The sequence below is a fragment of the Cryptomeria japonica genome, chromosome 9, assembly GCF_030272615.1.
Source record: "Cryptomeria japonica chromosome 9, Sugi_1.0, whole genome shotgun sequence".
In the NCBI taxonomy this organism is placed as follows: domain Eukaryota; kingdom Viridiplantae; phylum Streptophyta; class Pinopsida; order Cupressales; family Cupressaceae; genus Cryptomeria; species Cryptomeria japonica.
In genome coordinates, this window is record NC_081413.1 from 701,174,780 (window position 1) to 701,199,835 (window position 25,056).

Here is a 25,056-nt window from a genome sequence, read left to right on the forward strand (position 1 = left end):
AGGTTCGCGCGACCTTGTTTTTTTTTTTGCATCAGTCGTTCTTTGTCAGACCTCCACAACCAGGTATCTGTTTGCATCGCAACCCAAGATGTTTTTTACAATTTCTGAAAGGGTTACCGTTTTTCGCGAAGGCACAATTTTCTAGGCCAGGAAGGTGCGATTTTCTGCCCATGCTCTGTAATGTATTTCGCATGTTTGTCTGTTTCTGCGACGTCGAATTTGTTTTTAAGCCACAACTCATATTTTTGCAATTTTTCTGGGCGGTCGCAATTGTGTCTTTTTTGGCAGGTCACGAGTTTTGTGGATTGGGTGTCAGTCGCAGTTACTTCTGTGTTTTTCTTCTGGGCGTTTTTGTTCAAAAACGTTTTTCTGGGCAGGCGAGAATTTAGCACTTCGGCTCCAGGTTGTTTGTTCCTTCTTCCACAGCGGGATTTGTTCTTAGGTCATGTTTGCTGGTACATCACAGCAGTGATCAGGGGTTCACAGCATCAAGAGAGGTCGTTAAATCTAGGTTTCGCCTGCAGCTTCTTTGCAAGGTTTTCCATTGAGCCATTTATTTTGGGAGCCAACGATTTTTGACTTTAGGGGTTTTATAATTTTTGTCTGAAAAAAGAAATTATTATTTCTAGGTTTTATAATTTCTGTGCACAAAAAATTATTTCCAGGTTTTCTGATTTTTTTGCTACAAAAAATCATGGGAGGGTTTTTATAATTTTTTCGGGCTTTTCACGATTTTTTCCTAAAAATTGTTTGTGAAATTTCATGATTTTTTCCTAAAAATTGTTTGTGGGTTTTCACGATTTTTTCCTAAAAAATTGTTTGTTGGGTATTGATCAATTTTTCTCCTCAAATTTCGTGTATCGTTTGTAATTCACGATGTTCGCATGGGATTTTGTTATTCTTTGGTTTTACCATTTTTTCCACAAAAACGATAATTTGCAACCTCAGATTTCAGGGTTTGATGGTTTTTCTACAAAAATCATGCTACGTTGCAATCAATTTTGGGTCTCACCTGGAGTTGTTGGGGCAAACATCTGCAATTGTGGTATCTTGCACTTTGTTTTGGAGTACAGTATTCAATGCTCTACAAAAAATTTTGCAGTTTTTGTCAAAATCGTGATTGTTGCTCTTTGAAGGGTTTGTCGATTTTTCCTCAAAATCGTGGTTTTGGGCTGAACGATTCGCGTGTGAGGATTACATCAGGTTGGACGCATTCTGGTACTCTTGGTCATTAACATTCTGCAGATCCTGGAAGGGTCTTCACAGCAGCAGAGTGTTCTGAAGAGAAGGAGCAGCCTTCTTTGCGTTTGTCAACAAAAAACCTGCAGTGTCCTCTGTAGGGTTTCGAGTACGATGACCATTAGGGATATTAATGTTTTAGCAACACAGAAATCTGAAACAAGATACACAGAATTTATCCTGCGAAAACCCTCCACTTGAGGGTTAAAAACCCAGCCCACTCAAAAATGAACTTTATTATCTCTGAAAATGAATACAACTGTTGATAGTTTCAGATTACTATCAATCACAATAAGATAAGATAAGTTTGATTCCCTACAAATAAATCATTACAATGAAGTCAAATGATACATCACATATACATTCTATAAACCTTCATAAGTCTAAAAACTTTGAACACAGAAAACATAAAATATTACTGATCTGACAGACTCCATACACATTATTCTCAACTTGCTACGAGACAAAATAGGAAGCCAGCAATATGACTATCAATCTGCCGAAGAAGAAAAAGACCACGAAAATAGAAGAGCGATATACATAAAGAATCGCAAGGCAAGTGAAGAGGCTCCATGATGGAAGGGGAAGAGTCACTGACAGCCACATAAATATTACACCGACAGCCACATAAATATTACACTGACATCCACATAGACATCTCACTGACAGCAGTCAAAGCGATCCGAGAAAGAAAACAGTAACTGAAGCCACAAATTAAATAAGAGACGTTGGAGAGGAGAATAGATATCATTTTAGATCTCTATCGCAGCTATAACTTCAAAAAGGGAGGGTATTAAAATAATATTATATTTATTCTATAATGGTCATCTTAGTTGTCATCTTAGTTGTCATTTTTAGTTTATTTAGAATTTTAGTGTAACTACTGCTGTTTTTATTAGAAGGTGTAGTAAGCTTTTTATCTTTTTAGGCATAGTTAGCTTTTTAGCTTTTTAGGCATATTTAGCTTTTTAGCTTCAGTTTGAAGCTTCAGTTAAACAGTTTGTTCTTTTTAGAACACCGTTACGTAATTCTCTATATATACGTTGTCTCTGCCAATCTGCAACAGCATCTAAGAAGATTTTCCCTTCATTTTTGCCTATATGAGCGTATAAACTCACAGATTCTGTGATCGTGCCCCTATGCTGATTGATGATAATATTGTGTGCTCCTTCAATGGATCCTAGAGTCAGGTACCTAAGGTTTTAGGTTTCCAACCTGGACAGTCTTCATCTGCTTCTGCTGCTTTGTGGGTACTCTCCACTTATATGTATACTCATACTCATTAAAGGGTTACCCTTTTCGGGTTAACCCTCATTTGTCTATTTCATTGTTTTTCCTACTATACTTGTTTTACTTTATTTGCTTTGAATCTAGGGGCTCTTTTGCCCTAGTTCTTTGCTATTGTATCTGATATATACTTCAGTCCCTTTCACCTATTCTTGGTCATTTGTAGACATTAATATAATTTCATTCTTTGTTTGTATGAATAAACAAGTCTGCTTGCAATTGGCAAAAACATCTTAATTTGGTGGTAACATGCAGCAAAGTGCAAAAAGTGTGTTTAGTAATCTGAGTTGTCAATTCGTTGCAAAGGAGAGCAAATCAAAGCAGAAGCATGCTGTCATCTCACAATGGTCCTGTGATGCTCTTGAAGGTTAGAAAGGGGTCAAAGATGTTTGCTGGAATTTACAACCACAAAGGATTTCTCCAGGTAAACTTATGTTCACAACATATATGTTGTTATTTGTCTCTTTTTCATGTTGATTGTGCAATTCCTTCATGTTTATTTTCTTTACAGCACAGTGGCAAAAATTACAACTCTATCAAAATACTGATTTCATAAGCAAAACACTTGGGAAAAGTATATTAATCAATTGATTTCAGCCATTCATAGTTAGAATCTGCTTTGGTGAATTAAGCATTGGGATAAGCAATGCTGATTGTCGGCCAAAGAAAACGAAAGTTATACTGCAGATAACAGGAAAAGCATAGATGAGGTACAAAAAGAAAATTGCATACCTGTTCATAAAGTATATGAAAAGCTTGTTTCACAGGCAAAGTAACTTCCAAAGCAAAAACCTGCAAATTTATAAGTACTAAAACCACTGTAAAGTCACAGTAGACATGACAAGGGCAGAGAAAAAAAAATGTGCTCCTCAAATAATTACAATGTATAAATCAAACACTATTCTGATAGAAAAACTTATGCACATACCTTGCCTGAATCAGGAAGCAACTCATAGGCAGTGTGCGATGATAAGAAATCTACGATTCGGCGCCTTGAAACTTCTATCTCTGCTTGTGAGATCCTCTGGACTTGCTCCTGCAGGGTATCATCTGACAATGTGACCTGTTTGGGATCGCAATGATGAATCATGCAGTACAAGAAGAATACTAAAATCATAAGCAGAGTTTACCAGTCTCAGCAATTGATTAGATTTTGACAATCATCTCAGTTAATGTTGAGGGACATCAACATAGGATTCACGAAGCAAGCAGATGAAAATGAAAAGTAAAATTTATAACCTTTCTTCCTCCATTTAACTTTGATTCTGATTGTGATGAACAGATCTCCTAGGCTCTAGCAACATAAACCTCATTAACTCAGGATAGCTAATCTGAATCTTAACACAATGCCACATGCAATAAGCAGGACAACTGACAACGTACATAGATTTACTTCCAACAATATATTCACTGGTCTAAGAACAAATAGCAGGCACTTGAAGCTTATATAAGTAATTTACCCACAAGACATTACAGCCATTAGTCAACTTCATTATCTGGGCATATTCTTCAAAACAATCAAATTTAGTAGTCACTTCAAAATTCATCAGCAAGACCTCAATACAGAAAAATGCATATCTTTTCCAACTTACCCGTCGAATGAGATCTACTTCCATTTGGGATTCCATTCCTGGTAGCTCTGGAGTTACTACTGCTGTTGGAAGTTCTGGTGCTGTAACAAATAAGAAATTGTTGACAGTCCCAAAGGTGGGAGTCATTGTAGGCTGTTGGTCATCATGCCTGCAGTCCCCGTCAACAATAAACTTGTACTGCAAAATAGGAGTACACATAATACTATAAGAAGGATGGTCATTAAAAAACACCCGTGGAAAGTTATCTTAAACATGCCACATGACAAAAAAAATTCAAAAAATAAACACAAACATAAAAGGCTGGTGTGCTTCAGATCATGTTTGTATAGCCTACACAAATATACAAGTATCGCAAACCATAGTTACAAGCATCTACTCAAAATTATTCCTTTCTAAGTCTGCATATGAACTCTTCTCACAGGCATGCAAATACTCCATCAACGCATTAAAGGAAATTCCCCTCTCCTCCCAGAAGGAACATATTTTATGCATTGACTTGCATACAACTTTACAAAATATGAATTGAAAATAACTTTAATTCCTGTGCATTAGAACCCACAATATTATGTTAATTTCTAAAGATGTTACAGCTTTTGAATTTGATAAGATTATAGCTCGAACTTTACTATTTGATGTGCATTTGCTGGCTTTCCTTGTGAATATTTGTTCTCTGCAAAATTATTTGCTCACTGAATAAAATAATCCCAATTCCTTCGGAAAAAAATAGTCTAATACACATTTACTTTGCCTGGTCTCTTCCTGTCTTCCTGATAACTAAGCAAGCAAGCCTCAGTCACATACTTCTGTCTGTAACCCCAGTAATCTAACTGGCTGAACCTTGCCAGAAGTGCATTCGTGATAATGTCATTGCACTCATAGATATTACATATTTTGAAATCTACTTCAGAGACTTTATTTCTTAAAAGCTACACCTTCTATTGGACATATACTTTGTCGTCACTGCTTATTTTAGACTTTGATGATCACACATTTCATGTATTTCAACAAATATGTAGAAGGTATGTGAGAATTATCTCAATTATGGCTTAGTAATAGAGCCTTCATTTATTATAATGCAGAATGAATTATCTTTGGCCAGTTGACCTTACAAGATGTACTATTTATCATGTGTTATGGTATATTTATTAAAAATAATGGTGCACCTTAGATACCGTACTGTACTGTTGTTATTATTTATGCCACCAATTCATAATTAATGCTGCATGGTGATTTGGCTATTTACTATTTTAATGTGTATGACTAATTGGCTATTTACTATTGGCTTGCCCTTTTACCTTGTCAAAAGGAGATAAATTAGGGTCAATCCGATGGAGTAAGAAATATGTCAGGAAGTCATAGATGTCACTGTTTTTAATTAAAAAAAATTGTCAAAAATTCTGGGCATGAAAGGCCCGCATACATAAAGGGTTCAACAATGATAATAATGAGTATATTCTTTTAAATCATAGTTAACATTATGGAATCTATGAACTGTCTTAAATACAGCTCAGTAATGGAACATGTAACATATTTTCAAAGCCATTTTCTGTCTAGTCTAAATCTATGGGTTTGATGACTTCTATGCTCATAAGCATTTAAGCACTTCCCAATAATGAAGAATTTTCAAGGAGAGCAGCTATTAACATTTGCAATCCTATAATTCTTAAAATAAAACATTCCAGGATGTGAGCCAAGTGTAGTTCATTTGATTATCATTAAACTGTGAAATAAATTTTCATGTCTCCAAGGCTTCTATACTTTGGCATTCAAGACACTATTATTGTCCAAACGGAACAATCATGGTTTAGTTTTTGAACATTCATAATTCAAATACTAATCCAGTTTTGTACTTCATGGCATGTTTCTAGACAGTTGCCTACTTCTTTGATTGTCGAGAAGGCTTAGGATGGTACAAGACATTTGTAGCATTCTTTGGCACGGGAGAAACCTTTCCAGGTTTGGTTTTGCTCAGTGTTGGCCTTATAAATACAGTTGTCTTGTAAAGGCAAAAAAAATGTTTAGATGGAATCAAAAGTTGATTATGAATGCAATTTGGTTTCCTGTTGAAAAGAGGACAATTTCAAATATATAGCACCTTATTTGGATCCATATGCAAAAGTTATGGCTTTTGAAACTATCAGCTCAAAGAAGGCTAACAAAGCAGCAAACACATGATTCAATGCAAAAAGCAGCAAAAACACCAGTCCCCAATCTGTCAAAAGCAATGAACTTTTTTGCCCAAATGTGAGAAACTTTAGGATCAAAACTCTTGATTTGTGATCTTCCCTTCCTCCCTATCTTGGGAATCTATAGATACATTTTTGAGGCTGAATTGAGAATCTATAATATCAACTTTCACTGAGCAGAAACAGCATCCTTAGTACAAGTGCTTTTTTGCCTTGGACTTAAAGCATCTGTCATAGGATCGACACTAACAGTTAGTTTATCAGCAATAATAAACAATTTTGCTAGTCCCGATAATAAAAGATTCTAAAATAAGTAAATATGAAGAACAAAGCAAGTTTCATTAAAAATAGTTCATTTTTGCAAGCTCCAATATGTACTTTATTCATAGAATTTTCCCAGCATACAGGGCAGATCACCAATAAGTGTACTAGTATTTAGACTTGACAGTAAGTTTCCATAGTTCTAGCAAGATGAAATTGCTGTGCATGAATTTCTATACTTCACAGAAACACATCTCCAGCACTCAGTACCCCAGGGACACCATAGGGACATTGGTGCTGGAGCTTCATCAAAAGGATAAAACTTAAAACCAAAAAAATCTACTAAACCTAAACCTAAAATGTCCATATTGAACAAATATATAAAGTTTAAACATAGAAAATGGTGTACCTGCTCCTAGGTAGAATTTGATGAAATTTAAATAACTGCTTTTGCAGCATAACAAAAAAAAACACTTGCCATAAGAAAATTGTGGAAATGGGAGAAATACCTATTCACATTTCCTAAAACTCTTGCCAACACATTCTTACCTGATGTAATCCTGGCACCAAGCTACAAACAATTTGAAAAACAGATGGGCATCCCTCTACTGGAGACATTGGCAAGGTTTCCGTCCACCTGCTACATATAATAGAAGCTCTTAGGATAATAGCATAGATGAAACAGTCCAACAAATGCATGAGAAACATTATTCTAAATCTTATAACAAGGGCCCAGCTAATGCATGAAACACTCCCCTTGTAGAGTACAGTCACACGTTTGCAACTTAGTTACTTGTTCAGGTCTCAGTTTGAGGATTCAAGTATGCCAGTATGGCAAGAAATTAGAAGATTGGGTATGTCCATACAAAATACGCATTATAATTACAAATACGTACATTTTTTAGCTTAAAAACGGGAATAAAGTTCAGATAGCCACATAACATGCATATAATAAGAAAACAACCATAAAAATAATCCTTCAATGTTAATTTGTCAAAACCATATGTCATGATACATTTGTAGAACATTAAAATTAAAGATAACAAAAATAACAATTGCCATATCGCTCTTAATAAAGACCTATTAGTCAAGCAAAATTAAATATAAATAAAGATAACATTCAACTTTCAAGTAACATATTTGAAATCACTTTACTCAATTACAACATGACATTCAACAGCAGGGTGCTCAGCAAGCTGAATATGCTTGTTGATGACGAATAAAATGGCTGCTCTAGATCTGTTGGCTCGTTCAGATGGTTCAGAAAGCAACTAGGCAAAAGTGCCACTTAACAATTTTGGGGAGAAAGCCAAGCAAAAGCAGTGGCACACACTAGGGTGCATGACGGAACTCCAAAGACATCCGATTTTCCAGAACAACCATCAAACCGTGGATTGCCATTTTATAAATTAATTCATTAATTAAAACTCCCAGCCACTTCACCCCAGGTTTGTTCTGGTTTTGTGTATTGCAGCCTGGAGTATGTCCATAGACACACCCAGGCAAATCCAGACTGCAAAACACATTTCCTACCTCACCCACAAGGAACCAAGTTTATACATGTACCCATATCTGGTGCAAATCAGATGAATGTCCAGGGCTTGAGGCAACCAAACTGGTAACATAGGATTTCAACAATCTAGGCCCTTTCCCAGAGTGGTCCTAGAATACTTCCCATCTCATGTGTCAAACCAGTTTTTAAGAATCTGTGCCCTTTCCCATTATGGTCCTACAACTCTTCCCATCTTATGTGACAATGTGTCAACCTGGTAAGGATGTCAATATTCAGAGAAAGGGAGAGAGAGATAGGTCTATATATGAGATATACCAATAAACTCAAACAAAATTAAGCTTGATATTGCAATTAAATTTTCAAGTTAACTTAAGCAATTCCAGCTACTCACAAAATAGAAGGGTTAACAATTGTTTTTGGAATGTTATAATGGTAATGTTTATTTTGGAAGGTCATACATTAAGCTGTAATGTATTTCCAGAGTAGTTTAAATATTATTATCTCATGCTGCAACCTGATAGGGCCTCCACTTTAGTATAAGCAATAATAGTATATTAAAATTAAAAAATGTTTGATATTCATATTAATGTTCCAGTTAATTTAATCAACTCCAGCCACTTGCACAACATGAAAAGTGTTGATGTGTAATAGTTAACAACCTTTGAGAAACACTTACCTCACAACTGTTTCTGGAATACCAGATAGTTAATAACCTTCGACAAACACTTACCTAACAAATGTTTCTGGAATACTAGAATTGTATGTTTGTTTTGGAAGTTGTTTCTGTGTGATTACAGTGTACATTACCAATTTACAGACATCTTACTTGTGGCCTTCATGGAACAGCATACTTCTTTTGTGGAGAATTCACAGAGATGAATTCATAATTTAATTTAGATAGAAGAAAACAAAAAAAACAACAATAATGGTGGACAAAAGCAACATCTAGAATATAATGAAGTAATAGGATATAGTTGTCCTTTTCTATGCAAGAAGAAGATACAATCAGTGATGAGTACTAACATGTGGCAGAAGGCTCAGTGGTGACAATTAAAATGAAAAAAATGGTTATAATCATAGTTTTAGAACTTCCCTAGTATTCATGCAACTCACAAATACTTGCAAGTTTTTGCAGGAGTCAAGGGAATCACCAACAGACTTGCTGCAGGCTCAGCCCATGTCAGGAAGTTGCAGGTAGTGAATGAGTCCATGGCTCAGACTCACACCATGTCTGCAACAAAATGATGAGCTCTGTAAAATTAGCCATTTGGTTCAGGAAACTGCTCTAACACAGTAACAACTAGAGCAAACTCCAGCAGGGGGGATTCATGTCAACAAGGTAATTGCAGGATTTGTGAGGGCAACAGCTTTTGAAGCAGTGATTCTCTTCTGTCTGGATGGATTCAGCCCCAAAGATCCTGCTCTGTTTCTTCTCCTCCAAACCCTAGGGTACCAGAAGGTATCAAGTCAAGAGAAAATTTCTGCTGAAGTGGTGTATCTTCAGTCCAGGATGCTACAATTTAATGTCTCTGTTGTCAAGGCAGTGAGGGTTTGGGCAACAAGGCTGCTATAACAAGGGTTTGAAACCAGCGGAAGCAGCACGCCATTGTAACTTTGTATTGTGAAGATTTATGTTAGGTGAACTTGAGGAACAGTGTTGTCAGTCACAGAACCAGCATGGATGCCAATGCCAAGAAGGTGCAATTGATTGAGAAGGCCTCCAAGAAATGAACCCCAATGGCTTTCTTGTATTTGACCCTTTGAAAGATTTCATGTAATGAACATCAGGCATATACATGAACACACAAATATGACTGAGGATTTTAAAAAAAAGTTGGCTTATGAAATTTTATGTATTTATTTTTTTAGCTCAGTCACCACATCCAAGTCAATATCGGGTCTGCTAAGTAGTGACTTTTAAAACTATGGTTGTAATCACAAAGTTAACAACACCAGGGAACATAAAGCAGGACACGCAAGGATAAATTGCAAAGCTTAAACATCATAAACACATATTGGTAGCAAATTTGATTTGTGGATATAGATGCCAAAGAAAGAGATCATACAAGTAAGCTTGTCCTAAATCTGCAAACTCTTCCATGTAAACACCATATAAGAGCTTTAACCATTGCATTAGAGAATGTATAGTGAATGACATCACACAAGCATACAGTGCAAAACAATATCAATGTAATGAAATCTGTATATAGTTCTTGATAATTGTTAAAAAAGGGATGAAGAATGACAATGAATTAAAAGTGGAATGTCAAGGGAAACATATGACAATGGGTAGCAACCAGTAATTGTTGTTTTTCAAGAATTCATTAATTTTAGCCAATCCAAAAGAAGTGCAATAACCCTTAGAATTGATTCTTGGTTATAATACAGTAAAGATCTATAAAAGGACTTGTTTATTGGGGTGCTAAACATTTTTTTTACTTAATTGTTTCTCTTTGTTAGTTTGCAGTGATAACGGTAACATTTACTCACAGGTGGCACTAACAAGGTCACCTGCTGAGCAATTGTTTTGTTATTCTTGATAGTCCTTAAAAGTTACAGAATCAATAATTATTGAAGACAACATTTTCTGGAAAAATTTAAAAAACTTTTTTTCCAAGTATCACATTGAGTAGTTTTGTAATGAGCCCAAATTGAAGAAGGGCCAGTCGGCCTCCCAAGCAGTTTTTCCCAACACCCTCTTTTTGTGCATTTACTTTTATAGCTAATAGCCATGAGCCTTGGCAGCCAGAACACTATGTTTATTTATGGAAAGGGCAGATCCATTACATCGAGGTGATCTCCAATGAAGACACTGAAGGTGAAAAGTTTGAATCTGAAAAAGAATCAGAACCTTCATACCAAGAAGGAGGATCCTCAGGAGGCATTCTTGCAGCATTCACAGGAGTACCACATTATAATGCTTTCTGTCTAAGGGGTGTCTTACAAGGACAAAAGGAAACAACCCTTATTGATAACGGAGCTACTTATAATTACATTGATGAGGATGTGGTAAAGAGACTTGAGTTGAATACCTTAGTAATTGAAGGGTTTGATTGATATGAAGATAGCTAGTGGAACAATTCTTTCATGCACTAGAAAGGTACCCCCAATGGAGCTAACAATGGGGGAATACAAATTGAAGGATGACTTTTATGTGATCAGTGTGGACTAGGAAATGGTGTCGGGATGTCAATGGCTGTATGCAAATGATAAATATGAGATCAGCCACCAAACCATGGATATTTTTTTGCTACATAATGGAAAGAAGATAGTTTTACATGGGCTATCTAACAAAGGTCCTATGGAGATTTCAGTGAAGAAAATGGAACAAGTCTTCCGTAAAGGTCAAGTAGCATGGGCAGCTGAATATCTTATCACTAATTCAAGTTCTACTAAGGAAAGGGAAATCAACAATGTGCAGATTCAGTCCATCTTGGACAAACATTGTAAGGTGTTCAGGGATATTCCTCCAGGACTGCCCCCTAATAGAGGATTCCAGCATATTATTGAGCTTGAGGAAGGAGCAAAACCAGTAATGATCACACCCTATCAACATCCCAAGGTTTACAATGAGGAAATTGAGAAAACAATCAAAGAACTCTTGAAAATGGGACATATAAGGCCCAGCTCCAGCTCTTTTGCATCTTTCGTAGTATTGGTCAAGAAGAAGGATGAACCATGCAAAGATGTGTATTGATTACCGAGCTCTCAACAAGAGAACTATCAAGAATTGCTATGCTATACCACGAATTGATGAGTTGATTGACGAGCTACATGTTGCAAAGTGTTTCTCTAAAATTGATTTGCGTTTGAGTTACCACCAAATCAAGGTTAGGGATGGGGATGTGCACAAGACAGGATTTCAGTGTTATTATGGACATCATGATTTCTTGGTGATGCCATTTGGTCTAACAAATGCACCAGCAACTTTCCAATCATGTATGAACCAGGTATTCACTTTACAATTGAGAAAGTTTGTTTTAGTCTTCTTTCATGACATTTTGATTTATAGAAAAACATGGGAGGATCATTTGAAACACATGGATGAAGTGTTGGGCATTTTAGAACAGCATTCTTTTTATGCTAACACATCAAAATGTGAATTCGGGTTGCAAGAGATTTTGTATTTGGGGTTTAAAATTTGAGTACAAGTAGTTAGTGTGGACAAGGAGAAGATCAAAGCTATTCAAGAAAGGCCTAATCCAAGCAACCTAACACAACTGAGAGGATTTGTTGGGTTATGCAGCTAGCATAGAGAATTTGTAAGGGGATTCTCTCAACTAGTTGCCCCCCTAACAAATCTATAAAAGAAAGGAGCATTTGTATGGAATCCAACAACTAAACAAGCCTTTGATAAACTCAAAGAGGTAATAAGTCCGTGCCTTGTTTTGACAGTTCCAGATTTCTCGCTTCCTTTTAGGGGTTGTCCTGATGCAAAATAAAGATCCCATAGCATATGAGAGTAGCAAGCTTAAATAGGCTAAACATAAGTGTTCAATTTATGACAAAGAAATGCTAGCCATAATGCATGCCTTGACCAAGTTTAGGCAATATTTGGTTTGTAACAAGTTTTTGGTTAAGACTGATCATAATAGCTTGAAGTACTTCCTTAACCAAAGAGATTTGAACGATAGGCAGCAAAACTGGGTAAGCAAAATTCAGGCCTATGATTTGATATTGAATATGTTAAGGGGAATAACAATATAGTGGCTGATGCAATGTCTAGAAAACCTCATTTGCATTCTAATTCTGATATATCTGTTGATTGGCGGTCATTAATTACAGCTGAATATGTCAAAAATTCATTTGCTAATGATATCTTGGAGGATAAGGTGCAAGATGACAGGTTTGAGGTGAAGGATGAGTTGATTCTCTATAAAGGATGTGTGTATATTACACCTAAATCCAAAATGAAAGAGAGGATTTTGCAAGCTTGCCATAACGCACCATTAGCTGGCCACCCAGGATTTTACAAGACATACAAACAAGGGAGCAATTATCTTGGAAGGGAATGAAAGGGGATGTAAAGAAGCAAGTAAGGGAATGTAAAGAGTGCCAGCAAAATAAGGCAAAGCATGTTTTCCAGCAGGGTTAGTGCAGCTTTTGCTCGTTCCAAATCAGAAATGGGAGAGCATCAGTAGATTTTTTTACCGGGTTGCCAAAGGTTCAAGGTAAAGATTGCTTAAATGTGGAGGTTGATAGACTCACAAAATTTGCTCATTTTCATGCTATATCATCAGACTTTAGGGCACCACAAGTGGCAGACCTGTTTTTTAAATAAAACATCTGACTTCATAGGCTACTTAAAACTAAGTGATAGGGACAGCAGGTTCCTTAGTAAGTTTTAGCAAGAATTGTTTCATTTGACAGGGACAAAATTAACTACTAGTACTAGTTATTATCCACAAACGGATGGACAAACAGAAATAGCGAAAAAATGGATTGAAGGCTATTTGAGAAACTATGTAACAGGACAGCAGACTGCATGGATTAAATGGTTGCACTTGGGAGGATATTGCTACAACACAACTTACCATATATCAATTGGTATGACTCCTTTCAAAGACCTTTTTGGCTATGATGCTACCTCTTTCTTGGATCTGATTTTTACAGATAGTAGGGTTCTGAGTGCGAAAGATATGGTCCAGCAAAGCAAAGACATCATGGAGACTCTCAAAGGAAATCTACAACAAGCTCAGAATCAGCAAAAAGTTATATGATGATAAACACTGAACTGAGAGATCATTTGAGGTAGGGGGTATGGTATTTCTAAGGTTGCAGCCCTATCAACAGTCCTCAATCAAAGAAAGTGGAGCAGAAAAATTGAATCCACGTTTTTATGGACATTACAAGAACACAAGGAAGATTAGGCAGATGGCTTATGAGCTAGAATTACCACCTAATAGTAGAATTCACAATACTTTCCCTGTCTCTTGCCTTAAGAAGGCCCTCAGGCAGCAGATTTCCTCTTCAATGGAGTTACCACCACTTGATTATGAAGGAAAACTAATTCTTGAGCCTGAGACAGTCCACGGTGATTCCAAAATACATGGTGAAATGGAAGGGTCTGCCACCAAAAGATGCAACACTAAAAGGGATAGAAATTTTCAAGCACCCCAACCTGAAATTGCTTGAGGTCAAGAAATTAGAGGGTGTGGGAGGACTGTAATGAGCCCAAATTGAAGAAGACCTTCGATGGATTTTCGTCAAAACAGAAAAGTTTCAATCAGCAAAAGAGCACCCCACCAAAAATGAAACAGGAATCCAGAAATGAATTGCGCAGAAAGAAGCTGTGCTTCACCTGCAAGGAACCATGGGAGCCTGGTCATCATTGCCTTGGGAAAGGCAAAGTGCACTTGATCGAATTCATATTTGATGATGAAGAACAGGACAAGCAAGCGGCTAGTACGTAAGAGGATAATGCACAGTTGGACCAACCACAGATAGAATTGGAGGATACTCCAGCCAAAGAGACTCCACGCATTGCTACTTTATCTGGAGTACCTCGCAGATGCCCTATCTGACTAAAAGGTGTCCTTAAGGGACAGCGGATGGTGTGCTTGGTAGGCAATGGAGCCACACTCAATTTTATAGATGAGGGACTAGTAATGAAGCGTGGACTTCGGGCTAAGGAGTTTCTTGGATTCAGTGTCATAGTTGTTGATGGTTTTCCATTGACTTGCACCAGAGTAGTTCCCTAGCTCAGTATACAGATTGGAGATTACACATTGACAACTGATTTTTATGTGCTTGGGCTTCGTAACATAGATGTCGTCTTGGGACTGGACTGGCTAGCGTCACTTGAACATTATGTTCGGAACTTTAAACAGATGCAACTGGAATTTATGGTGGATGGGAAAAAGACAATACTTAAGGCAATGTCAGATGGTCGTCTACAAGTTGTGTCTACAAGAAGGATGGAGGCTCTCTTCAAGCACGGGGATGTCGATTGGGCAGCACAATGTTTTGTCTAGATAAGCACGGCATAGTCTTGGATGAAATACCTCTTGGACGTCCACCTAATCAAGGGTTCGAGCATGTGATTGCGTTGGAGGGTGCAAAGCCAGTAATTACAATGCCCTATCAATACCTATGGCACTTCAAGGAAGAGATTGAGAAGACGATCAAGGAGCTTCTCAGCATAGGACATAAACCAGAATACCATGTGGATATCCAAACAGTGCTAGATAAGCACGGCATAGTCTTGGATGAAATACCTCTTGGACGTCCACCTAATCAAGGGTTCGAGCATGTGATTGCGTTGGAGGGCGCAAAGCCAGTAATTACAATGCCCTATCAATACCTACGGCACTTCAAGGAAGAGATTGAGAAGACGATCAAGGAGCTTCTCAGCATAGGACATATACGGCCTAGTTCGAGCCCATTTGCCTCATCGATGGTTCTGGTGAAGAAGAAGGGTGGGACTATGCGCATGTGCATAGATTACAAAGCGGTGAATAAGAAGACTATAAAAAACAAATATCCTATACCCAGGATCAATGAGTTGATTGATGAGCTACACGGGGCCGTGTACTTTTCCAAGATCGATCTCCACTCTAGCCACAAGTTCGAGAGGTAGACATTCATAAGACCACCTTCTGTTGCCACTACGAACACTTTGAGTTCCTGGTCATGCCATTCGGGCTCACGAATGCACCGACAACATTTTAATCTTGCATGAATCATGTGTTTCGTGATCAGTTGAGAAAATTTGTTCTAGTTTTCATCAATGACATCTTGATCTACAGCAGGACTTGGAGTGATCATTAGCATCATCTGGGTGTGGTATTGAGTATCATGGAGGCTCAGTCGCTCTATGTGAAAGCTTCCAAGTGTGAGTTCAGGATGATAGATGTGATGTCCCCTTCTAGTTGACATCTGTCAACTGAGTAGATTAGCCTATCACTGACCCTCGTAGGCTGACGAGGTTGGTTAGAGGGTCTCCCGGAGATTGATTCTTCATCTTCAGAGTGAGCATTACAAGACTGGCTTTCATTTGAGGTCTCCAGGACTCCGTTTGAGACACTTTCTATTTTTAGCAATCCTGCTATTTTTAGCCAGTGGGTTGGGCAGTGGCAGAGTATGGCTTGGCAGTCTCCAGTTCTAACAGCAGGCAATACTGATGGATACTTTAAGTTAAAACATCATTAAAAGTTAAAATATCATTTAATGTCAAATCATACTTTTCTTGGGAATCGCGCCAAACCCTAAAGGGAAGAGATAAAAGAAGTTTTTAGGTCTTCTTTTCATTATGTGAAATTTTGATATTGAGTTTGCTCTGAGGAGACTTTGGCTTGAGGGTTTCAGCAGGGGTTTCTTCCTGCAGATGATCTGAGGGTATCGGTACAGGGAAACGGTGCATTTCTGTGCAACAGCATTAGAGGCTGTGAAATATCAATTGATTTTGCTTTCAGTTGGTTTTATCCAGAAACCAAGATTGGGCGGATTAGACAGGGTTTCATTCATTTTATGCAAAGGATTTACTGCAGCCACAGAGTCAGAGCAGAGGCAGAAAGGAGTGTGTTTACAGCTGGGTTTTTGGTGCTTGCATGGCCTGCAGATTTGCCGTACCTTTTCTTCCTAGAAAGGGTTCAATTTGGTTGAGGGAGGATTCCAAAAATTCTGAAATAAATCTTAAAGGGGACGCCTAGCTGGTAGCTCCAGTTTGCAATGCTAAACTCACCATTCCGGGTAGTTGGGACTATTAAATAATTCTGCTGTCATTTATTTACTGCTGTACGGCAGCAAGGACAAATAAGGGGTTTCATTAATCTGAAGTATTTGACAATAAAACTTCCTGGTCATGTCTGAATTCTTTATTGAAGTTTGTTTATGCAAATTGGATGTAATAAGGGTTTGATAATCCTATTTTCTGAAGATCAACTAATTTTCCCGCTCTTTCCAATATTGCTTTTTGCATATTATTTGTTCCAAACTAGTCCTTTATGTTAGAAATTGCAATGTACAAAACATAAAACGCGACAGGTTCAACTAAACGTCCGTCGTCTGAGTTGAGAGCCCTTGGTAGGTTCTTACAATAGAGATACTATATCTCGAACATATCACTGGTGCAGATGGTGTGAAAATGCATCACGAGAAGATACAAGCGATCTTAGACCGGTCGCCACCAAAGAACATATCCAAGTTGAGAGGCTTCTTGGGGTTGTCCTCTTATTACGGGAGGTCTGTGAGAGGTTTTTCACAACTGGCGTCCCCATTGACGGATTTGACTAAGAAGGGTGCATTTCTATGGTCTGAGGAGGCACAGATGACTGTTGACAAGCTCAAGGAAGACATGAGCTCGTGTCCAGTGTTAGCATTACCAGACTTCACACAGTTGTTTGTCTTGGAATGTGATGCATCAGGTTAGGGGATAGGTGCAATGCTGATGCAAAATCGACACCCGATTGCGTATGAAAACAGAAATTGAGAGACAGAGAGAGACTGTATTCCACATACGATAAGGAGATCCTAGCGATTATGCATGGGCTAGGCAAGTTCAAGTAATACCTGGTAGGAACTAGATTTGTGGTCAGAACGGATCACAACAGTCTCAAGTACTTTCTAGAGCAGAAGGACCTGAATAAGCAACAACAAAAGTAGGTAAGCAAAATTAAAGCTTACAACTTTGATGTGTAGTATGTAAAAGGTAAGAAAAATGTTGTTGTCGATGCCTTATCCAAACAACCAACACTCTGCTCTCTCACTGAGATTTCAGCTAACTGGAAATTTCAATTGTTGGTTGCTGTTGTCGATGCCTTATCCAAATGATCAACACCCTGCTCTCTCACTAAGATTTCAATTGACTGGAAATCTCAATTGTTGGCTGAGTATTCAAAGAATTCATTTACTTGTGATTTGATTGATGGCAAGGTACAAAATGATAAATACTCGATGATTGATGACATCATGCATTACAAGAACAAAATTTATCTTTTACCAGGATCCAAGCTGAAGACCAAGATTCAGAGGGCGTTACATGATACGCCTCTAGCAATACATCCACATTTCTTCAAAACTTACTGCCAGATTCGTGAGAGGTTTACCTAGAAGGGATTGAAGGATGATGTATTGCAGCATGTTAGAGAATGCCTAACTTGATAGCAAAACAAGTCAGAACACACATTCCCTGTAGGCCTTTTACAGCCATTGCCGATACCTAAATAGAAGTGGGAAGGGATATCAATGGACTTTATCACAGGGCTTCCTCATGTGCAAGGGAAATATTGCATATTTGTAGTCGTTGACAGACTCACAAAATATGCACATATCTTTGCTGTCCCTACAGACTTCAGAGAGGTGTTCAGGTTGCACGAGCTCCCCAAAACGATTGTGAGTGACAGAGATACTAGATTCTTGAGTATGTTTTGGCAGGAGTTATTTAAATTGGCAGGAACAGAGTTGACACCAAGCACGAGCTACCATCTTCAAACAGATGGGCAGACAGAGATAGTGAACAAGTGGATTGAAGGCTACCTGTGGAATTATGTGTCAAGGCAGCAGCATGCTTGCATGACATGGCTTTATCTGGGTGAATATTGCTACAATACCACCTACCACATGTCCATTGTCATTTCTCTGTTCAGGGCACTCTACGGATATGATGCATTATCATTCATGGACTTAGCCTTTGAAGATGGCAAAGTCCCTCAAGCAAAGGAGACAATGCAAAGCTACCAGGATATCCTCAGGACACTAAAAGACAATCTTCAACATGCACAGAACCAGCAAAAGATGTATGCAAACAGACATCGTGTTGAGAGGTCTTTCAAAGTTGGAGACTTGGTTTTCTTGCGTCTACGGCCATACAGGCAATCCACATTCAAGACAAGTGGCGCAAAAAAATTAAAACCGTGTTTCTATGGGCCTTACAAGATACTACAGAGAGTTGGAGAGGTTGCATATGAGCTGGAGTTGCCAAAAGGGAGCAAAATACATAATGTGTTTCACATTTCATGCCTCAAGAAGGCATTGGGCCAGCACTAAGTTGCATCTCCAGAGTTGCCTCCATTTAGATGAAGGCAATTTAGTCCTAGTTCCTAAAGGTATCACTGATTGGAGAGGGAGGAACTTGAGAAACAAGGTGGTCCGGGAATATCTAATAAAATGGAAGGATTTACCAATTGAGGATGCAACATGGGAAGGAGAAGAGATTTTACAGCATCCTAATTTGTGATTCCTAGAGGACCAACAATCCCGAGAAGGGAGGACTGTAATGTCCCTTTCCGTATGTCAATAATTGAAAATGAATTTCCTAGCCTTCCTCATTCCCGGGGTTAGGAAAAATTAAATGAATAAGAGGGAATAAGTGGAAAATTGAAGAATGAGCCCAAAAAGCTAAAGCTTGTTGAGTGCAAATTTATCTAATTATTCAATAAGTTTGACAATGGGACCATTTTAAGTTATAACTAAATTTCTTCTAGGCGAAATTACATGGGGGTCATTTAATAGTTATTGTAAACCTTGTATTTTTTTTCCTAAGTCACCAATGTTGAGACTTCTAGATGAATCGATAGCTTTATTGGTGATGCTGAAGTTAATATTTAAGGGGAGTCAATGCTTGAAGAAAGGATCATTCATTCGACTCTTTCATTTGGATTTTCATTCTCTGCAAGTTGAAGCCAAGAAACACGACGGAAACCCTGTCTTAACAGTTCTGGACGTAGCCCCAGGTCTGCAACAGCATTCTACTCTAGTTTGGAATCAGTAATCTCATCAAAAAAATACCTATCGCTGGAATCACTGGTGGTCTTTTGGCAATCTGGGAGAGTTTATTTCAGACTGAGGCAGTTTGTGGGTTCCATACAGCGAACTGCAATTGATACAGAGCCCTTTCTTCAACCAGATCACACACAGGTGACCAGAATACATATCGCAGCACCCCTATATGAAAATCAAGGCTCCTTGAGGGTTTGGACGCCAAAAAGCTTCCAGTTTATGGTCTGCTGCACATCTGAAATTAATCCTTTGACAGCAAATCAGGCTTAATGATTGGTATGTGTGATCTATAAATTTGATTATTGAAAAATCCAGTCTATGAACCAAATTTCCAGAATTTCAATAAAAAACACTTGGTATTCAATGCCTAGCTTTTTATTAGTTTGGAGTTAAAATTCAAATAATTGCTGCTGTTATCAATTTCTTTAAAATAAATAAACACATATTGCATAAGTTTCAAAAGGGCATAGGAGAGAATATTTCATGTTTGGATAAAAAACTAACTTCATGCAAACATATATTAGGGGAAGTGTCAGAATATCAGAATTTTTGATAATATTCTGGCCCAACTTCTTTTGGTCCCTTGTTTTCACAGATTATAAACTAACTGGCAGTGTTATTCTCTAATTCATGCATCACATAGTTTAACAGTATTCTTATGCTTTCAAATGAGCCTTGGTCTAGCAGCAAGACAGACCAGTTCTCGTGATAATGATATATGTTCAAGTCATTTTGGGCTAGCTCCATGAGTCTGGTAGATGCACCCGCCTTTAGACGAGCTAGCAAGATAAGGTCACGTTCAAGTTACAGGAAACTTTGGCAAAATATACCCCCTAGGTTGCAGTCTATAAAACAAAGCATTCTCTAAGCTTCACAATGCTCCTTCCTTAAGAGGTTGTGATTAGTTTCTGGTATGGTTCCACCTTGCATAAGTGACACAGGTTGATGATTGCCCATAACCGCAAGTAAACCTTCACCAATTGTAGGCATTCTCCAATTTACCCACAAGAGAAGGCACTGGTTTTTGTTTTATAATTGTAATGTCAATTGTTAATGAGATAATCTCTGTCAATCGAGTATCTGAGCTTTATTGATTATTTATATAGCTTAATTTGTAGTGTCTTTCAGAATACATGGTAAAATTATTATTCATATGCAAATGGCGTTGCACCTTTCATGTACTTATGCCAAGCAAGTTTTTACAGCAATCATTTATCTTAGATCATTTTGATTTTAATTGCTTCCCAGAGTTAGTCATGGAAAGAAGAGACACTTGAAAGAAGAGGAGAGGCATTAAATGGGTTGAACCATGTTGATTCCATAAATAAATGGTTTCTGCAAATGGTTGTGTCTCAAACCATTGCAACTAATGGTTGTTGTAGCCTTTGGTATTTCTAGACATAGATCACTTCAACTTGTAGATACAAATTGAAATATAGTCTAATAAATACAGTGAAACACAGTGACACATCCCCAACCATTTTCCTGCCGTTTAAGGGACAGGGATGTCTCCGGGACACAGGGACATCCCCCCGTCGAACCACCACAGCCATCAGGACACCACTTATACATTGGGGATGGCAGGATGTCCCTGGGACTCCCATGAGTCCCCCAACCATCTTGGGGATGCCTAGGAAACTCCCATAACCCCCAGTTAGAAACTCAGTACTTAAGTTAAAAAAAGGTGAATATTTGTGAAAATGGCATTCATAATAAAAGTTTGTGAGATTTCGGAGGCCTTATTTGCGCATGTTTGCAGGGTCTTGCTGGTGGGAGCTCTGTCCCTTGACCCCGCCCAGTATTGCGACAGGGAGCTCTGTCCCTCAACCCCACCCCGTATTGCAACAGGGAGTGTGCCAGGGGCACTGCCCCAAAACCCCTGCAAGGGGCACTGCCCCTTGACCCTGTTAAGGGCTGCCCCCAGACCCCTGCAAGGGGCACTGCACCTTGACCCCAAACTGCCATCCACCATTCTTATTGTTAATGCAATCATTGCCATGTTTTTTATGTTTAATAGTTTAAATTTCACTTACCATGCCAAAGTTTCATTTGCAATTCTTATACTTATTCTTAGTTTGCTCCCAAAGTTCCAAAACTCTGTCCACCATTGTTAATGTTCAAATTTCAATGCTTATTAGTATAAATTTTACATAATGTGTCAAAGCTTCATTTGCAGTTCTTATACTTATTCCTTACACATCTTTTTATAACTAATTTTGCTGCCCTTAAAGAGATTTGAATTGGTAGTTTGCTAGTATTTTTGTAGATAACGTGTGAAAAACTTTAACTTCATGCTATAACTACTTAGTCATTGTTAAAAACCCGCGTGTGATGCTGCATTAACTTGTGTTCTCACTTGTTTAGCTGCTCCTCAAGTGCTGTGTAGTTTTTCTGTTATTGACTTTTGTCACTTCAAGACAAGTTTGTTTGACAAATGTGAAAATTCGTTTGCACTGTACAAATCATCACTATTTAGAAATTGCATTTTTTGACATAACACATAAAAAAGTGGCTGGTTGTAAAAGCCTATTCAACGCGTATATCAAAATGTGGATAATAATTGTAACGCAGAAAGTTGCATCATTGCAAGAAAAGAGGAAATTAATGTGCAATTTATTCAATGATTAATCAAAACTCATACAAAATAAAAAATAACCAACCTTGTAAAGGAACCAACAAGATACACACGACGCCCTCCATGGGGCCAGACAAACCGTGTAGGTACCAAGACTGAGGGTATGCCTCCGGATGACGAAGCCAGTTCATTTCCTGTCGGGAACATTGTTCTTCCTTCCCGATAAATTTGTGCGAGCAAACAAATCAAAGCCCAACTGCCAGATCTTCCAACACTATCAGGTTCCTATATCATTTTCTTGTACCCTTATTATTAACGAATCAGCAAAATAAACTGAACCAATACACCAAACCAACCCCGTTGGAATCAAAACTCTCAGCGATATGTGGGCAATCAGACAGGCACTCCAAAGCACCACAAGAATGGAGGAATCTAAAGACGGAAGTACGGGATCCTCCACCGTGGCGTGCAGAGGACCCCTCTAGAACTCGCCCATGGGATAAACTTAATGAATGTCTCTTTTCCCACCGGATGCAGATGCACAGACTCAAACTGCGCCTATTTAAATCTGAATTTTGTGCCAGAAAATGCAGTTTACAAATTCAAAGCCCCCACGACAAAATCCTTTAGTTAAAAATAAATCACAGGTCAACGGTGTCAAAACCCGCGAGGAGAGCCTCAAGGATAAAATATTAAAAAACAACACAGCTGCAGGTCACGGTATCGAAACCTTTTAATCAAAAACGAAAAGAACGCCGCAACAGACGCACCTCAGCGAATAGGCATGATAAGAGGAGAAAATTGGACGGCAAAGGAAATCAATCTGCACAAATTTATGCCGGAAAAAGGCTGGGCTCAGATTACTTTGCGTTAAATAATACAGCTCAGCTCCGCAGAATAAGACATAAATAGACGACAACAAATTTCACAGCATACAGTCTAAGCCAAGGCCTGCCAGACAAAATCTCCGAACCCCTAAAACACACAGTGTAATTTGCGCCAGAACATTGCTCAACTTATCCCACAAAAATAAAAAATCGAACGCTAGCAAAATGGTACAAATTCCTTACTCAGGAGCTCAAATGAAGCGGTAAAAAAAGATCCCATGGAATCTCAGCATGAATCTTCACCAGAATTCAACGACATCCGTCCAAATCCATCAAAAACACTGCGCAAATTCGAGCGCCGGAAAAGAAAACGAACTTATTAGGGTTAAGAATAAGCAAACCCTCTGATAAATGAGAGAAACCCTCAGCAGCTAAAAGTGCGATCAGTTTCTAAGGGGGGTATTTATAGGCCACCGTTTATTAATTGCTTGTTTCGTACACGCTGTTATGTCATGTTCCGTTAGAGAGGCATCCGAAAGTTAAGCGCCTTTCGTTTGACGGGCTATCAAAACGATACGGAGATCGGCAGTTAGGAAGTGTTGGCGACCTAAAGTTCGGGCCATTTGTGACGGCCGGCCGTGAGGATGAAGAACGTCCACCTGACGGTAGAGTCAACGTTGGAGTTGCGTTAATGACGGTATAAAATCATATTTGGGGAATTAATTGCGTCATATTTACGTGACGGGCGTATCAAACGAAGGAAGATAGGAGTGTGTAAGGTATGTATGTATGGATGGGTGATTTTTTGGTTTAATGCCAGATTTCCCAAGAAGGAAACAACATATATTTTGGTTTTTTTAATATATCTTGGTGTATTCTAAAGGTTGGATAGAGTTTCTTAAAAATTCATATGATGTATAATTTTAGATTTTTTTAATAAATTATGTAATTATGGTTATAATAGATTTACATTTGTGATATTGTAAGTGTAGATATGGTAGATATATGATTTGAGAGTATGAAAGTGAGAGAAAAGAGAAGTGAGGATTTTAGGTGTTCAAGATGACTAAATAGATGGAAGGAATTGAGACCCTAGACAAAAAGACACAAGAACCTCAATTATATTTATAATATATTTATATTTGTAATATTGTAATTGTAAATATGGTAGATATATGATTTGATTGGGTCGATTTTTTATTGTCAACGTTTCGGATCGAACATGATTCATCGTCTTAGTATGAAAGCAAGAGAAGAGAGAATTAAGGATTTTAGAAGATCAAGATGTCTAAATAGATGGAAGGAATTGAGACCCCGGACAAAAAGACACAAGAACCTCAATTATGTTTATAATATATTTATATACGTGATATTGTAATTATAGATATGGTAGAAATATGATATGGTAGAGTTGAATTTTTATTATCAATGTTTTGGATCAAATAACATGATTCATCATTAGAGTATGAAAGCAAGAGAAGAGGGAAGTGGGGATTTTAGCAATCCAAGATGATTATAATATATTTATATTTGTGATATTGTAATTGTAGATATGGTAGATATATGATTTGACCATGTCGAATTTTGATTGTCAATGTTTTGAATCAAACAACATGATTTATCATCAAAGTATGAAAGAAAGAGAAGAGAAGAGTGTGAAAACAAGAGAAGAGAGAAGTGGGGATTTTAGCAAATGAAGATGATTAAATGGATGGAGGGAATTGAGACCCAAGACAAAAAGACATAAGAACCTCAATTCTGTGATAACCCCTATGGTATCACGAGATGTAAAATCACTTATGTGGATTAATTAAATAAGGTTATTGTAAATGAATAATTAAAATAATAATATAAGTAA

At 37.8% G+C, this 25,056-nt stretch overlaps 1 protein-coding gene across 3 annotated transcripts in view; it reads right to left on the reverse strand.

Moving 5' to 3' along the window:
* The window catches only part of LOC131073932 (sucrose nonfermenting 4-like protein), a 71,387-nt gene extending 47,738 nt beyond the window's left edge, over positions 1 to 23,649 (reverse strand). Inside the window, exons 1-5 of one of the 3 annotated variants that reach the window (XM_058010453.2) lie at positions 22,457 to 23,648; positions 7,115 to 7,202; positions 4,119 to 4,295; positions 3,455 to 3,589; positions 3,259 to 3,318 (exon numbers count right to left, since the gene is read on the reverse strand). In XM_058010453.2, coding sequence (XP_057866436.1) covers positions 3,259 to 3,318; positions 3,455 to 3,589; positions 4,119 to 4,295; positions 7,115 to 7,202; positions 22,457 to 22,578 — 582 coding nt within the window. In that variant the 5' untranslated portion in view covers positions 22,579 to 23,648. Of the gene's footprint in view, positions 1 to 3,258; positions 3,319 to 3,454; positions 3,590 to 4,118; positions 4,296 to 7,114; positions 7,206 to 22,456 lie in introns of all 3 variants that reach the window. The other 2 variants (XM_058010452.2, XM_058010454.2) reach the window with 2 other exon arrangements.
* Between the last annotated feature and the right edge of the window lie 1,407 nt (positions 23,650 to 25,056).